This window comes from Sphaeramia orbicularis, chromosome 12 (assembly GCF_902148855.1).
Source record: "Sphaeramia orbicularis chromosome 12, fSphaOr1.1, whole genome shotgun sequence".
Taxonomy (NCBI): Eukaryota; Metazoa; Chordata; class Actinopteri; order Kurtiformes; family Apogonidae; genus Sphaeramia; species Sphaeramia orbicularis.
Window position 1 is genome coordinate 72,210,748 of NC_043968.1, and position 16,935 is coordinate 72,227,682.

The 16,935-nt window shown below is 37.5% G+C and overlaps 1 protein-coding gene across 2 annotated transcripts in view; it reads left to right on the forward strand.

Annotated features, from left to right (window-relative positions):
- Window positions 1–717: 717 nt before the first annotated feature.
- LOC115430039 (glutathione hydrolase 1 proenzyme-like) overlaps window positions 718–16,935 on the forward strand; it is an 18,289-nt gene continuing 2,071 nt past the window's right edge. Inside the window, exons 1-10 of one of the 2 annotated variants that reach the window (XM_030149914.1) lie at window positions 718–770; window positions 5,820–6,016; window positions 6,767–6,897; window positions 7,025–7,114; window positions 8,984–9,176; window positions 9,275–9,435; window positions 9,905–10,054; window positions 13,079–13,215; window positions 14,842–15,029; window positions 15,112–15,239. In XM_030149914.1, the coding sequence (XP_030005774.1) occupies window positions 5,856–6,016; window positions 6,767–6,897; window positions 7,025–7,114; window positions 8,984–9,176; window positions 9,275–9,435; window positions 9,905–10,054; window positions 13,079–13,215; window positions 14,842–15,029; window positions 15,112–15,239 (1,339 nt within the window). In that variant the 5' untranslated portion in view covers window positions 718–770; window positions 5,820–5,855. Of the gene's footprint in view, window positions 771–5,006; window positions 5,051–5,819; window positions 6,017–6,766; window positions 6,898–7,024; window positions 7,115–8,983; window positions 9,177–9,274; window positions 9,436–9,904; window positions 10,055–13,078; window positions 13,216–14,841; window positions 15,030–15,111; window positions 15,240–16,935 lie in introns of those variants that run through there. The other variant, XM_030149915.1, reaches the window with a different exon arrangement.

Consider the following 16,935-nt stretch of genomic DNA (forward strand, 5'->3'; position numbering starts at 1 on the left):
CCAAATGAACTAAAAGAGAAGTACAACGTACTCTGTATAAACTAAAGCCTGAGGAAGATAACAAAAGGGTCAAGATTCAAGGTTCAAGATACTTAACAGAGGTTGGTCTTCACAAGATCACAGAAACGACGCACTGACAAGAGACAAAGGGAGCAGGGAGAATATATAAGGGAGGCAGGGATCAAAACAGGTGTGGACAATAACGAGGGAGACACCAGGTGCAGACAATGAAGGGGAAGGGCAGACAAGACAAGACTGATAGAGTGCAGACTAAACAGGAAGGAGACTACCATCACCAAAATAAAACTGGAAGAAACAAAAACCCAGAACTAAATTAACACAAACGACGACGCATGACAATAGGTAGTGTCAAGATGGGTCGAGGTCAAGGCCCCACAGGTCACAGTGTGATAGGTTGTAGTAACATTATATGCCTTATATAGGATTGCAGCGATTCAGTTTATTACAAGATTAAGATGTAAAAACAGTAAAATAGCTAAAATGTTTGCAATAAATATTAATTCATATTAATTCACATAAGTCTTAAAACAATAGGAATATAGTTAAAATGTTCATGTTACAATAATATCTTTGCCATTTCAGATAAGGTAATCTGATCCACTTAGCATGCCTGAAACGATCTGGGGTTGATTAGTTGTGTCTTTATTCACCTCTAGAGGGCTCGCGCCATTTTTCCTCATTGCATTAAAGTGCACACTGAGGAAAGCAACGGTAAATCATTCGTGTGATTCTATCTCCCCTGTTTTCAGGTAATTGTGGTCAACTGTGATTATAATGTGAAATGTACTTTCTTGAAGCATAAAACCCTTTGTTTGTTATAGTTTTTGCAATGCTAAAGTAAGTTTTATTGTTGTAAACTGTGGCTGAACATTGTCATGCAGTGTGTCGTGGGTGCACGCCGCCATCTTCTGTCTGTGCACGTTTGTGGTGCTAATATGTGGGGCTGGAGCTGCATAGGTTTTGACGTTGTATTACGTAGCCGTGGTTTTATTTGTTGTATGTCACTGTTGGCATTGCATTAAAATGCACACTGAGGAAAAACAACAGTAAATCACTCGTGTGATTCTATCTCCCCTGTTTTCAGGGGTACAGCAACAGCAGGCACCAGTAGGCCTTACAGGGAAGCACAAACCCGAGCATTTAAGCCAGTGTTTAGGTATAGCTTAGTACTAACAAGATGATTTGAGCTGATGTAATAGTATTGAATTTAATATGTGTAATTGCAAATAATAGGTATGCTTAAGATAAAATAATAATAAGAATGTGCATTTATTTGTGCTTACTGATATGTGTTATGATAGGTTAAGCGAGGACAAGTTGATTGGTTAAGTCAGGACATGTTTTGCACGAAGTAGAGGTAAACTTAGGACAAATCCTGCAGAAAAGGAGAACTAAAGTAAACAACGAGCCGTCTGCTGCCTGACGCTAACTGATAACGTTAAGAAAAGAGAACTTTCTTAAAAAATAAGGAACTTTCCCTAAGAAAGAAGAACTTTCTCTAAAAATGAGGAACTTTAGCTAAAAGAACACAAAGTTCGGCCGAGGGTATCAGATTGTGAATAACAAAAAAGGGAAGTTCCGACGGAAACATCTGGACACAACTCATCTATGACATTAATGGAAAATAACCAAGCAACGGAGTTTGGTAAAATAAGAAATAGCTATTATAGCACATCAGAAGTACTTGAAGCCTCGCTGAGGTTAGAGCTCCGTCCGTTAACAACGGTGTAGATTAGGCTCCGAGTTGCGCTCTTTTGAGAACAGAAAAGTACGCAGCAGATTGGCCGGGAGTTGTTAATCTTTACTTCTCAAATAATGCTGGAGGCTCGTCTGACAGAATAACTTTGCATCGACGGATCGAACTTTTAAAAGCAAAGACCTATTTCTTCAGTTGACAAAGGACCAAAGACTCTTAAAAGGCAGGAACTGTATTTTAAAAACTTTTACCACCTTATGGGGAACATTTGCCGACGGACCATCTGTTTAACAGACTTTCAGTATTTTTCTCCACTTTGGCCCAGACTGGAAAAGAAGAAGAATTTTTACGTTTTCTTATTTCTTTCCTTTTACCCAGTATTTTATGACAAACTCGACAGCCCTGATCAAGCTTGCTGAAAATGTCTTTTTAACTTGAATTAATTTTTACCCTTTTGACTTTTTACAGAAATTAGATTAAATTTTGTTTTTAATTTTTCTACATTTATCCTATTTCTCTAACTTCTTGACTTTTTCCTATCTAGGTTTTTGATACCGATTAAGCTTTACTTTTTGATTTTTACTCTTCTAAATTCTCCGGTTTTGTAACTTTTTCCGAATAATACTCGGTAAGTGATAATCCTATTTTTCTAAATTATTCAATTATCTATTTTTACTAGTTTGGACCTTTTTCTAAATTTTGTTGTAATTACTATTTTTAAATTTTCACTTATTGGATTCTTTTTCTAATTTTACAATTCTTTAGGAATTTAAATCTCTTTCGACAACTTTGTAGTTTAAAGAAGTTTTCGATTTTTGTTCTCATTCGTCCGATTTTTTCCGATTATTGGATCTTTACGAATTTATCCTATTGGTCCCTATTTCAAATTTTTCAATTATTTATGAATTTGAATCTATTTCAACAAATCTTTAGAAGTCATTGGTTTTTATTTCCATTTATCCGATTTTTCTCGGTTATTGGATTTTCTACGAATTCATTCTATTCGAGTCTTAAATTTAGACTAATTTTAGATTTTATTTTGCAAGATCCTATTTTCCAATTTATCCGGATTTACAACACCTTCCAATTTTGATCTTTTTACCAATTTATAATTTTTTTCTTTTTGCAGAAGTTAGAGAAATAATTATTTTTATTTGAGAACTTTTCCAATTTGGACTTTCTTTCGATTTTTGATTGATGAAACAGGGCTTTTAACCTCATCATTATTTTTATTATTTTTATTTCTTCCCCTCGAGAACTACAAGCTATGCAACAACTGAAACAATCTGAAGGACTCATAGACTGAACTGATGGGATGTGGGTTATCAACCGGAATCTGGTATTAGATGGACTAAGATTAGTTTTAGACTCAGAGCTTCAGTTTATGGATTTATGTTTGAGTGAAATTTAATTCATGCATATGCTGTGCTTTGCTAAATTGCCTACAATAAATTTATAAAAAGTAAATTCTAAATTCTCCTTGAGTTATTTCCCTATGTGGTATATTATGTTGGTAAATGTAAAATGCTAGGTTTATTGTGTGCATAACAACAAAAGTCCTGAAGGTATTTTAGCCTTTATCCACCTACTAATTATGTCCCGAAAGCCTATTATTCCTGGCTTTTAAAGTATTACCTGTCATGTAACAAGTGCACTAAATCCACGAAACAGCTATCAAACCAACTGGGCTGACATCATCGTCCCTCCTGGCAGCTTTGGTATCAGTTAGCGGGACAGAGGTTGGAATTAAAGATAGTTAGAGGCAGGCGAGTGTTTCAGAATTAAGTTCAGCTAAGTAGAATTTCTCCTGGTTAGCGCTCAAGGGTAAAGGCCCCAGTCTAGTCAGGAGAGATCTGGACCCTATTTAAACGGAGAGCTGAACCACGGTAGTACCGAGGATTTAACAGTAGGTTTTGAGACATTAGTTAAAATACTGCCACACACTTAATGAAATACTTTCATCTGCAACAAAACTCTTTCTCAACATGCTATGTGATTCCAAAACTTACTACTACTTAATAAGTGGGAGAAACATTAAAAAAGAAAATCATGAAAATTCCCTGTTTTTTGTGCAGGCTGCTTTGTTGTTGTAGTTACGTCAACTTTTTTTCCAACAGGCTGGAGTTGTTTGTGTTTCAGCTGAACACAGACCAAACTGGTTCTGTTTGTTAGACATAGGCTCGAAGGTGTTAATCACTGATAAATTTTGTTTCATATCTACGCCATTATTCCTCATGTGATGTTCACATTCGTTGAGTGTAGTTATATAGACAGTTATGTTGCACACAGAGCTGCCTGGTGTTAACCCTTTAGGTGCCAGAGTTTTTTATTATCATTATTTTTTAATATTCAATTTTGATTTCAAAAAGCGGTCTGTTTGATTCAGTTATGTTGCTTGTCACACTATTGCAACTTTGGTGCGAAAAGGTTTAATATAGCAGAGACCAGATCTATTTGAAAAACAGCCATTGTTCAGATGATGCCAACCAATTGTACTAACTGACATTAATTAAAAGTATTTTACTCTTTTATTTATATTCTACAAAAATACACAAAAATTGGTTAGACTGGAATTGTGTTAATATGTGTGTGAAGTGAAAAGTCATCCTTTTGACCTTTAACCTCCTAAGACCCAGGAAATGTCAGCAAAGTACAAGCTTTTTTTGTTTTTTTATTAAATAAGTGCCTATATTGGAAACATCATGATGCAACAGTTTTTTCAGATGCAGTTTTAAAATTTTTGTGGAATGTCCTTTGTGGTGGACAGTTTTCTTTTTTTTTTTTGTATAAAATGGTGAAACTCTTGTCCACAAATGTGGACAGAAAACCCATAGCTGGGTCTTAGGAGGTTACATCATCAGGTAGGTGGGGACATTCCCTATTCATGTTGCATATCATTAGCCTCACAGCATAATTGCCAAGTCATCCAAGACACGTTGAATTCAGGTGTTTCTTTTCTAACAGGGGTCTGGGATACAAAACAATAATGACATACACTACCAGGCAAAAGTTTGGACTCACCTGGTTTTTCTTTATTTTTATGACTATTTCTGTTGTAGATTCTCACTGAAGGCATCAAAACTATGAATGAACACATATGGAATTATGTAGTTTAAAAAGGTGTGACAAAACTCAAAGCATGTTTTATATTTTAGATTCTTCAAAATAGCCACATTTTGCTTTTATTACTGCTTTGTGCATTCTTGGCATTCTCTTGATGAGCTTCATGAGGTAATCATCTGAAATGTTTTCCAAAAGTCTGGAAGGAGTTCCAAATGATGCTGAGCACTTGTTGGCCATCTGTGGTCCATCTCATGTCATTTAAATAAGAAGGTGAGTCCAAACTTTTGCCTGGTAGTGTATATCATAATACAGTTTTATATTGTGATAAATATTATATTGATTATTAATGTTAACGTTTACATATCAAAATCGACATAAACAGGACATCTTACAGCTGTGGACATGATTTGTCCCAGTATTTTTGTCCATATAGTTAATAAACATCAATATTTCCTTAATGTTTAATTCTTAAGTGAGATGTGACAAAAGTAGATGGTTAGTTGTGGTAGAAAATTATTATTTACAGTCAGAGCATGAAAAATATTTTAGAATTTAAGAGGTAGAACATTTAAAATCATGAATAAAAAACAAAACAAAAAATGTTGAGGGGAATTAAGTAAAAAAAAACATCTCAGCCATTTTGGAAGCAAAGATAACAGTTTAAACTAAACTAACCAATGTAATGATATTTATCACAGCATAAAACTATATTATGACATTTGTTATTATTGTTTTGTATCCCAGACCCGTTAGAAAAGAAACACCTGAATTCAACTTGTCCCAATACTTTTGTCCATATAGTGTATGACAATGTGTATGGCTAACGATACGTAGATCTCATTACAATAGTGAACTAACAGGTTATTTACAGAACCACACAGCCCTGCTGGAGTTTCAAGATTATTTAGTCAGATTTGGATTTAAGTGTTCTAGAGTCAAATATTTAGAGTTAGTAAGAAGTTTTCAGAACTGGTTTGAGATTTGCTTTTTTTTTGTGATTTTCAAGCTTTGCAATAAAATATGTTTTCTGTCCTTACAGGCATCAAACGAACCGTTTAGTTTGTGAGCTGTAAACATGGTGAAGAAGAAAGTCATTGTGGCGTTGATGATGCTGGTGGTGGCAGCCGTCGCCACCTTCGTAGGCGTGTTCTTCAGTGGCGGGAAAAGGAAACCTCCAAATGAATACTTTAAGGCAGCTGTGGCAGCAGACGCTGGGCTGTGTTCAGAGGTCGGCAGGTCAGACATGAGTGACTGTAATCAAATATTACACTTAAAAATGTCATTATCCCATACATGTGAAGGGGTGTGTCCATATAGTTTGGGATCAATAAAGTCTATCTATCTACAGTCTACTCTCGTTAAACCGCCCGCCGTTATACCGCCATTTTCACTCACCGCCGACCAAAACCATTGCACAAAAATCCCCAATGCATTATTCCATTAGCTACCGCCATTTCCGCCTATCGCCATCCGCCAGCCCAGTTCCATGCACAAACAACACTTATACCATTGATTTCCCGACCGTTATACCGCCAGCGCCGCGGCACCTCCGAGGTGCGCCGCGGCACCTCCGAGGTGCGCCGCGGAAACCGGCGTGGAAACCGGGTCGAAATGGCTCTTTGAGTGTTAAAGGTTGCCGATCCCTGCCTTACAACATAACAGAATCAAGATTTATTTAGAAACGCAATTAGAACGGGTTAACGGAGGCAGCATAGACATCATATAGTAAAGACATGCACATTATGGACGCAACCCGTTGTAACGCCATTTTCGCTATACCGCCAATTTGGCCGTGAACGGAAGTTGGCGGTATAACGAGAGTAGACTCTATCTATCTATCTATCTATCTATCTATCTATCTATCTATCTATCTATCTATCTATCTATCTATCTATCTATCTATCTATCTATCTATCTATCTATCTATCTATCTATCTATCTATCTATCTATCTATCCACTGATCATTTTCCTTCCTTTTACCACAGAGTCATCCTGATCAAAGGTGGTTCTGCAGTAGATGCAGCCATCGCTGCTATGCTGTGCACTGGACTGGTGAATGCTCACAATATGGGAATTGGAGGAGGACTGTTCTTCACGATCTACAATGCAACGACTGGTATCACTTTAAACCTTTACATGCATGTTTATCCAATCAAAAGGTCTCATCTCACAAACTCAAGACAGCAATACAATAAATCCTAGGACCCTGACTTTATTTCCTGATGTTTGTGCCTCATTTTCAGGAAAAGTTGAGACCATTGATGCCAGGGAAACTGCGCCTCGCAATGCAACCCAGGACATGTTTGGAAACAGCACAGATTTATCCCAGACGGGTAATATTCAACCTGGGTTATCAGACAAGGAGGATTAGTACTTTTTCAAAGGGAAATGACCTTGTGATACTAAGAGACCTCAGGTTTAACACTCTTAAAAACAAGCCAAACTCATACATAAATGGACAAAAGTATGTGGACTAGGGATGTAACGATTACCGGTATAATGATAAACTGCAGTAAAATTCCGACGGTTAGTATTATCGTTTAAACTCTAATTATCATGATAACCGTGTTCGATTACCGCACTTTGAACATCACGGTGATACTGCTCATTTTCTAGAGAAGCAGCGGCACCCCAGGCGTGTGTGTGCAGTTTGCAATGTTTGGCCTCTGAAAACATGGCGGAAGGCACCTGCATGGACAGAGGTCCAAAGATTGGGGATGCTGGGCTCCTACAAGGACCCGGTCCGTCCGAGCGAGTGAGCGCACGGACCTGGTTAGTTCGAGCGCACACATGCGCACAGACCGGGTCCGCGCTAGTGTTAACTCGTGCAAGTTCAAATGGGGCCCAAACCAGTGAGCTTCAACGGTACAAAGACACATGATGTGTGTAGAAACCAAAGAAGAGGAGGCTTTATGAACTGAAGGACATTCAACAGGAAAATCAGTGACTGACCTCCAGAGGAACTGGACCATATGACACTGTTGTGACTGGTCTGTCACTCACCAGGAGTGAACCACTGACCAGTCTGGATCAGATCAGCCTCACATGTTTTAAAATCCTCATTCTTTCAGAATATTTATATTTGTTCATTAAACAGTTCAGGAAAATTTGACTGTGTTTCACTTTCTGTTTGTGTGTATAAAGGTGTATACATGACATTATGAATGATTTGATATGGAAAATGGTCAAACAAGCTCCACTGTGACCTGTCCACCTACTTTTTTTCCCACTCAAAAAAAACACTCAGGAATCAGTAAGAGAATTGTTAAGTAGTTGGTTTGGTAAGCAGAATGGACAATAGCATTGATATTAATAAAATCCTATCAATTCCTACCAATGGTGCAGATGTTTGATATGTCCATAAGGTGCTATCTTTAATGTTTAAAATAAATGTTTAATGTTTAAAATATTGACATGTCAACATCAATGTTTCTGCCAAAAGAAAGCACATTGTGTGTGTGTTATTTATTAGTTTTTTTCAAAATACAACTTGGTTACATTATTTCAGTGTGTGCATAAGTACTTTTTGAACACATTACAACAATACTGTGATAATAATGATAACCGTGATAATTTTGGTCACAATAACCGTGACATGAAATTTTCATATCGTTACATCCCTAATTTGGACACATTGAATTCAGGTGTTTTTTTTTTTTTTTAACAGGGGTCTGGGATACAAAACAATAATGACAAATGTCATAATATAGTTTTATATTGGGATAAGTATCATATTGATTATTAATACTGATGTTTATATCTCAAATTGACATGAACAGGACATCTTACAGCTGCAGACATGATGTGTCCCAATATTTTCGTCCATATAGTTTATAAACATCAATATTTCCTTAAAGTTTAATGGGAGATTTTTCTCCTCAGCCCTCCGCCTTCTAATTGAGAATCGGGACAACACTACCCCTTCACATGTACGCGCAAAACAGAGGGGGAGGGGTAAGTGGGAGGGGCCAAAGGGTGAACTGGGATTCAGCCTTATTATGTCATTATTGTTTTGTATCCCAAACCCCTGTTAGAAAAGAAACACCTGAATTCAACGTGTCCATATACTTTGGTCCATTGGTCTTTGAATTAGGCTATTATGCTATGAGGCAAACAATATTAAGATTTTTACAAGAGGTTTAAAACGTCAGAATATAAATAAGATGCAGTACATTCCTCTAATTCTTTGTGGTTCTCTGTAGGAGGGTTGGCTATTGCGGTACCAGGACAAATTCGAGGTTATGAGATGGCTCATCGACGACACGGTAAACTGCCCTGGAAAGACTTGTTTCAACCCAGCACTGATCTTGCTGAGAAAGGTTTTCCTTTGGGAAGGGCACTGGCCGATGCATTGAAATTGTACAAAAAAACCATCATCAAGAACCCAGCCCTGTGGTAAGAACCAGTAACCTTCAGCATATATGGCTTTTAAAACATCAGAGCCTGATTATTACAATTTGTTGTGTGTTACATCACAAGTTTCTTTGTTTTAGTGAAGTATTTTGCGGGGAAGATGGTGATGTTCGAAAAGAAAATGAGACCATCATGTTTCCAAAGCTCGCAGAAACCTACAGGAAAATAGCAACGGAGGGTCCGAATGTATTTTACGAAGGACAACTAGCACAGAACCTTGTGGCAGATATAGCAGCTGCAGGTACGATGTTTATTGATCTGGAACTGTCCTTCATATGAGTAAAATTCAACAAAGCTGCACTTGTTTCAGCCCATATGAAAATAAAACAACCACTGAATGTGTTTACTTCATCCAAGTCTTCAGCAGACCATAAACTGTTTCTACTCTACACAATAGCAATTGTAGTTCCAATGTTTTTCTGAGTTACAGTAAACAGAATACAAAATAATTTTTTACTTTGAGATAAAAATTGGCAATTAGCTTAATAACAAATAAAACAGTTATTCACTCAGGAAACAAAAAAACATGATCTATATCATTATTTTTGCCACTAACACTACTGTTCAAGTTTACATTTTCTTAAATAAATAAATAAATACATACATACATAAAGCACCCATCTCTGTACCTTTAATTCCTATGGTTAAATGGATTTGAATTTCCATTTGTGTCCAGGTTGAATTTACAGTGTTTGCTGATCTGTGTTTAGGTGGAATCATCACAATGCAGGATCTTGAGGAGTATGTGGCGATCTTGGATGAGGAACCACTGAGGGTAAATGTGGGGGAGTACACCATGGTGGCTCCCACCGCCCCCGCCAGTGGGCCGGTGCTCTCACTCATACTAAACATCCTGAAAGGTAAGACTGTTTCTTTCTTTTCCCACTTCTTTATAGTAAAGTGTTTTCATTTTGCCATATAATCTGTAAAGTATAAAGTTACAGTATGAACTGTAAAGTTTAACTATAAAGTGTATATATCATCTATAGAGTGGTCCAGAGGAACAGGAGGCAGGGTTATTCTGTCTTTACCCGAGGAAGGATCATGAGGCAACCAAAAAAGATAAGAAAGGAAGGAGAGAGAGAGAAAATGAAAAGAAGTGAAGCAGCTGCTGTTTAGACTCAAAGATGTTAGCTCTTTATTTCGACAACATAGATTAAACACAGTCATAACTAAAGTTTGGAATCATTTCACACTGAGGCGTCTTGGACCCCGTAGTAAAAACACTGAAAAACTGGATGGAACAGCCCTCGAAAACAGTTACATTAATACCATCATTTTACAGAGGGTTAAAAGTGGTCAAATGAAACAGAGGAGGCAAATACTTTAAGGCAGTGGTTCCCAACCTTTTTTGGCTCGTGACCCTATTTTAACATCACAAATTTCTGGTGACCCCAGACATTCAAAACGGAGACTTTTTTTTTTTGCTAAAATTAATTTGTTTTTGATCATGTAATAGTTTGCTATACTATGTTGCAAATAAACATTAATTTTATGACATTTAGTCTATGTAATCCATATTATTATGGATGGAGGCAGAAAAGCTAGGTGTAGATTACCGCACAAAGGGAGAATTTCATTTTCCTTGGTCAGGATATGTACAGTCAGTCCAGTTTGGATTTACAAGGCTGACAATTAATACTGAACAAACAAGAACTCAAACTATGAATTATGAAAGAGCTGCAGCATCTGAAACTGACCACAATGAACATTTGACAGATAAACAGAAACACAGTGCTTCAGTTTCAGCTTCACAGTTTGTCATGTCTTTTAATAGATAGATAGATAGATAGATAGATAGATAGATAGATAGATAGATAGATAGATAGATAGATAGATAGATAGATAGATAGATAGATAGATAGATAGATAGATAGATAGATAGATTTACTTTATTAATCCCCTAGGGGAAATTCAAAATACAAAATGCAGTCACTGCTCCACAAACACAGCCATACCACATCAACACACAATAAATAAATCAGTCCATAGTAGAAGTAGCTGTGAATAACTTAGATTAAAAAGAGGTAGACCTAAAAGACAAGATGTGTTTTCTACCTGTCACATAAAAGCATAAAAACATTAAATCAAACAAACCCACCCGAGGACAGAAGTGTTCCTGAGCTTATTTGTAGGAGGGCACCATTTCGACCGCCTCCCCCTCGATGTAAACAGGGAGTGGGGTGAGGGGCTTGCGCCTGAAGTCCAGCATCATCTCCTTAGTTTTTGATGCATTTAGGAGCAGCTGGTTCTTCTGGCACCACCCTACAGTCACTCACCAGTCTTCTGTATTCCCCCTCCTCATTCCCCTTGATACATGCCACAACTGCAGTGTCATCAGAGTACTTCTGCATACGGCAGCGTCCTGAGTTGTGTTGGAAATCGGCAGTATACAAGGTGAAGAGGATGTATGTGATTGTCTCTGTCAACTCACCATATATTTTTATTAGTATGTTTTTTTTAATAATGAATAATGAATAATGAACGAGGCAGAGTCTAATTGTGATATAACCTGCTGTTGGTGTATCTGAGTCAGATTTAATACTTCACAAAAACTGTTGGATCTTGAAAATGGATTGTCATATATTTATTATTAAAATAATCAATGCATTAACTAGAAAAATAAAAAATTGTCAGGGAGTGTCATGCAATCAGAGAAGTGCCCTGGCCTCATTGGATTATGAAATAGAAGAAGTCCACAGTAAGACAATAAAGTACAATTAAACATACGGCTCATGTGCCTTTGGAGGTATGGCCTAGCAAATCATTTACTGTGGAGCAAACACATGTTTAAGCCAAATACATGTGTTTGCTATGCAGTAAAACATTTTTTTCTCCATTACTTTTGTCCACAACATGTTTGTTTGAACACACTTCCAACAAAAGCTAATGATCTTTCTGTAAATAAAAATAAAGGTGAATGAAGTCTGACCCTTTGACTTTTATTGTACTGACTATTTGGTATTTTCAATATCCCTAACCCTTGGGACACATAAATTTGCGCCCCAAAGTACATGTGGACAGATAGCTCTACGATGTTCGAATCCCAGCAGAAACACTTGCATTTTTTTTCAACAGTTTACATGTTCAAACAGGGGGTGCAGCGCCGAGGACACCAGTAGATAAATCCGCAATTGATGAAGAATTCTATCTAGTCATAGAAATGTTAGCTTACCTTGTCATTGCTGATCACAGGGATCGTTCTAGCTTCTTGAAAGCAGAGATAGGGTTAATAATGAGCATGCGTCCATGGGGCAAATGTACTGTCTTCAACCACTGGCTGAACACCAACAGGAAATAGAACTTTCCTGCCATATTTTTAATTCCTTCAGGTCTCATGGTCTTGCTGTTTTATTTGTTTTTTTCATTTGAGCAATTAAATTATGGACGAAAGTGTGTTGTAATGCAAGCACTATTGAACATGTACTGAATAAAATATTCCTGAAAATTGATCAGTAATGCCTTACACTACTGTGTTACAGCAAAAAGTGTAATGCATTACTTTTGTAATGCGTTACTCCTAACATTGAATGTCAATGATACCGGAGTGTTTCTGTGTTGAGTTTACCTGTTCTATCCACACCGTGCAGGTTTATCCCAGTCCTCCGCTGTCCCCCCTTCATCAAAAACAGGTTCATAAAAGGTTAATTCTCCTGTTTGTGTCCCTGACCACAGTACTGATGTAGATCTGGAGTCGGTCACATGGCTTCCTCAATGGCAGCTTACTGATACGAATGTGTATGTGCTAATGCTTATGCTAATGCTAGTGCTAGGTATCGTGTGTGTATTATGGATAAAAGGCAGAGACTGAATTTCCCTACAGGGAATATTAAAGTGTATTAAGCCTAGCATATAATTAGTGATTTTTTTTGTATTTTCTGTAGGATATAACTTCACCTCAGACAGTTTGGGAAGCACTGAGAATAAGGTCCTGACCTACCATCGCATTGTGGAGGCCTTTCGATTCGCTTATGCAAAAAGGACACTTCTGGGAGATCCAAAGTTTGTGAACATCAGTGATGTAAGTCACGGTGAACTCTGATAAAACACATGATACTGCAGATTTTGTGAAGGCTCTTTGCACTAAACCTGAATATGGTCTACGCTAGATGAAAAGGACTAGGACTTTGAACAGTAAAAGTACCAGTAGAGGAATATAAAAATGCTGAATTACAAGTAAAAGGCTGCATGAAAATCCAATTGAAGTAAAAGTAATAAAGTCACACAAAATAACAAGTAGTAAATTAAAAGTAGATGAACTGATTGAGCAGCAACAAGTTCTTTAACCCTTTAACTAATATAGTGAGTACCTTCTCTTACTTCAACAACCATCAATTTCTCATGGACCACAAAGATTGGAGCAGTGAAAAAGGGTCTTATGGTCTGATTCCAGTCTGTTCCAAAATGATGGGTGCAGTAGGAATAAAAGAGGTGGATGAAGGGATTATCCATCATGCCCTGTGCCTACCATAGATGCCTGTGGAGGCACTTAAGAAACATTATTATTACTGAAAGGGTGGGGAGGCGAGGGGTATAGTTTTTGGTTCGGTTTGTTTGTTTGTTAACATTCGAGCAGCAACACTATTGGTTGAATTCATACCAAATTGGGTTTACAGATTGCCAGTGACCCAGAATAGATCTGATTACATTTTGGGAAAAGCGGTTTTATGTAGTAGAAGTGTAGTTTATTTTGAATGGAAGAACTGCTTATATGTGCATTACATTTTCAACATAAAGTAGACTATATTGACAAAAAAAACGATTTTCTCTATCATATTACTCACAGCTCGGTCATAAATACAGGTTTGACATTTGTAACAAAGGAAGACATAAAACATTACTTCTCAAATTTGCAGATCTATGGTGATGTAAGTCTGTATGCACGTTGACCCCGACTGACGTTCATTCATTTAAAAGGAGCACTACCCCACACCAAGATGACGGCTCAAGTGATGCATTTGTTCTCATAGACAGCAGTGTCAATGCGACATCTATTTTATATATATATATATATATATATATATATATATATATATATATATATATGTATTTGCCGCAGTATTAGTAGCCTGTGCTACTGTAGTATTAATATTATGCAAACCCTGTGTTACTGCAGTATTAGTACTATGCTAACCCTGTGCTACTGTAGTATTGGTCCTATGCTAAGCTTGTGCTACTGTAGTATTAGTATTATGCTAACCCTGTGCTACTGCAATATTAGTACTATGCTAACCCTGTGCTACTGCGGAATTAATACTATGCTAACCCTGTGCTACAAAAGTATTAGCACTACGCTAACCCTGTGCTACTACATTATAAGTACTATGCTCTCCCTGTGCTACTGTAGTATTACCACTATGCTAACCCTGTGCTACAGCAGTATTAGCACTATGCTCTCCCTGTACTACTGCAGTATTAGTACTATGCAAACCCTGTGCTACTGCAGTATTAGTACCCTGTGCTACTGCAGTATTAGTACTATGCTACTATGTCATGCTGTCGTCCCATTGCTTGCGTTAAACTGGTTGAATTTCTGCTAGGTGATGTCAAATTCATCACACAACTATACTTTAATCAATGCCTGATATTTATTATATGTAAGAAAAGTGCTGATCATTCTTTGTATGTCCTGTTTCGTCCTGTGAAGTTGATTCAGAATATGACATCTGACGTCTATGCCGATGCCCTCCGTGAGAAGATAACAGATGACACCACACATGACACAAACTACTATGAGCCTCAATTTTTTCTGCCTGAAAACCACGGGACGACACACATCTCTGTAGTAGCAGAGGACGGAAGCGCAGTGGCAGCCACCAGCACCATCAACCTTTAGTACGTCACTGATAAATCAGGAAAAAAAAACATCCTCCTCCCTGGATTGTTGTTCTTGACAGCTTTTATCGTTTCCCTGCAGTTTGGGCTCCGAAGTCATGTCTAATTCAACAGGGATTGTACTCAACGATGGGATGGACGACTTCAGCTCTCCACTCTTCGACAATTACTTTGGCTTACCTCCTTCACCAAACAACTTCATTAAACCAGGTTAGACTGGGAAGAAATAACACATAAACACATACACCAGGGTTTTCAAATGGATTTGAAGGTCATATATGTCATGACATGATTAAAAGGGCTTTTCTTGTTCAGATAATATTAATCTTGGATGTTAGTTCATTTATGTTGTTTATGTAGTTAACTTATTGAGCAGAAATGAACAGAATATTAATGCATTCATTTTAAATGCTCATTAACCTGCTTAACAATAACAACCTGTCACAACAGGTTATCTGACACAACATTTTATGTTATTATGTGGCTTTTTTCCCCACATTAATTGATTATTGCTTTTTTTATTTGCAATAGAATTATTACATTAAAAAACTCAATCACTACTTTTATTTTTTGAAAGTATCTGTGTAATAAGTGGGATGATGTAAATGTACAGCAGGTCAGTACACAACAGACTAGGGCTGCAACTAACGACAATTTTATTAATCGATTAATATGCAGATTATTTTAATAACTAATCGATTAATTGGATAAACACCAAAAACTCAATTCTCAAAGATCAATATTTAACCCAAAGCAATACAGGCTGCAGACAAGTCACTAATGATTACATCCCCGCAACGCCTTTGGGTATAGTTTGCAAGCACTAGCCCGCTACCAAGACTTGTTAAAGCTAGAGACTAGCAAGATATAGTTTTCAACCAGCTCCAGTAGGTAACATTTGTCTGGTGGCCTGATAAACAGAGACAGATAAAAACATTATACTTATGACGACAGTGTCTAACTAGCTAGCGGGCTAAAGTAATCACAACACGTAGGCTATTTTAAGCTAGGTTTATGTTCCTGGTGGCCACGACAGCCCTGTTGGCCCAAAATGTAGTGCGCCGTGGGATTTTGGCCATGTTTTTCTCCATATTCAAGTTTTGTTACATTAACACTACATTTCAGGCAAATGGGGCTGCTGTGGCCAATGGGAACATAATGCAAACCTTAAAAAATCTGGCCCGGCATCCGAAGCCTCAGTCATGCTGCTCTGTGTTTCCCTCTGTTACACTACACAGGATTCGGGCATGCCTCAATACTAACATGCTCAAGAGCCAACGAATCAGCTGCCGAATTGTTGTTGCTAAAATGAAGAAACGATGACTTTGGGATGGTTTCAGGGAGTCTCTCTGATTCTTTTTCTATCATTCACATTTAACCTTGTGTGTCAGTACTTTACATCACAGGTTGGAATGTAGATTTAAAGAGACTCCATCCCTATCAACAAGTATGCAATCGGGACCTTATTCGCATTTCCTCTTCACTTTATCCTCAGGGCTTAAAGATGCTACAGCATTTTCACATTTATTCCTCGTCTCTCTTAGATGGCATTACACATCTTCACTACTCACTACTGTCTTAAATGCCAATTGTTAAATACCAGACCCAGGTCAATTTGTTTAAAACACAAAGGAGTCTCAGCCCGTTGGTGAGTGGAGAGTCCCCAGATCCCATCCAATCACTTTGCAGTTCTTTCTCTTCGAAGAGAGCTGAAATTCTACTCACAGTAAGGCATGATGAGACTGTGCATGTATTTGGCAAGAAAGAAAGCTCTTACCTTTAGTTTTGGGCCCAATACAGTGTCACCACGTCTCCTCTGCAAATCGACCAAGGCCCTCTTTTCGATCCTGTTCGTGACGCCAAAATGTTGTTGCTAAAATGAAGAAACAATGACTTTGGGATGGTC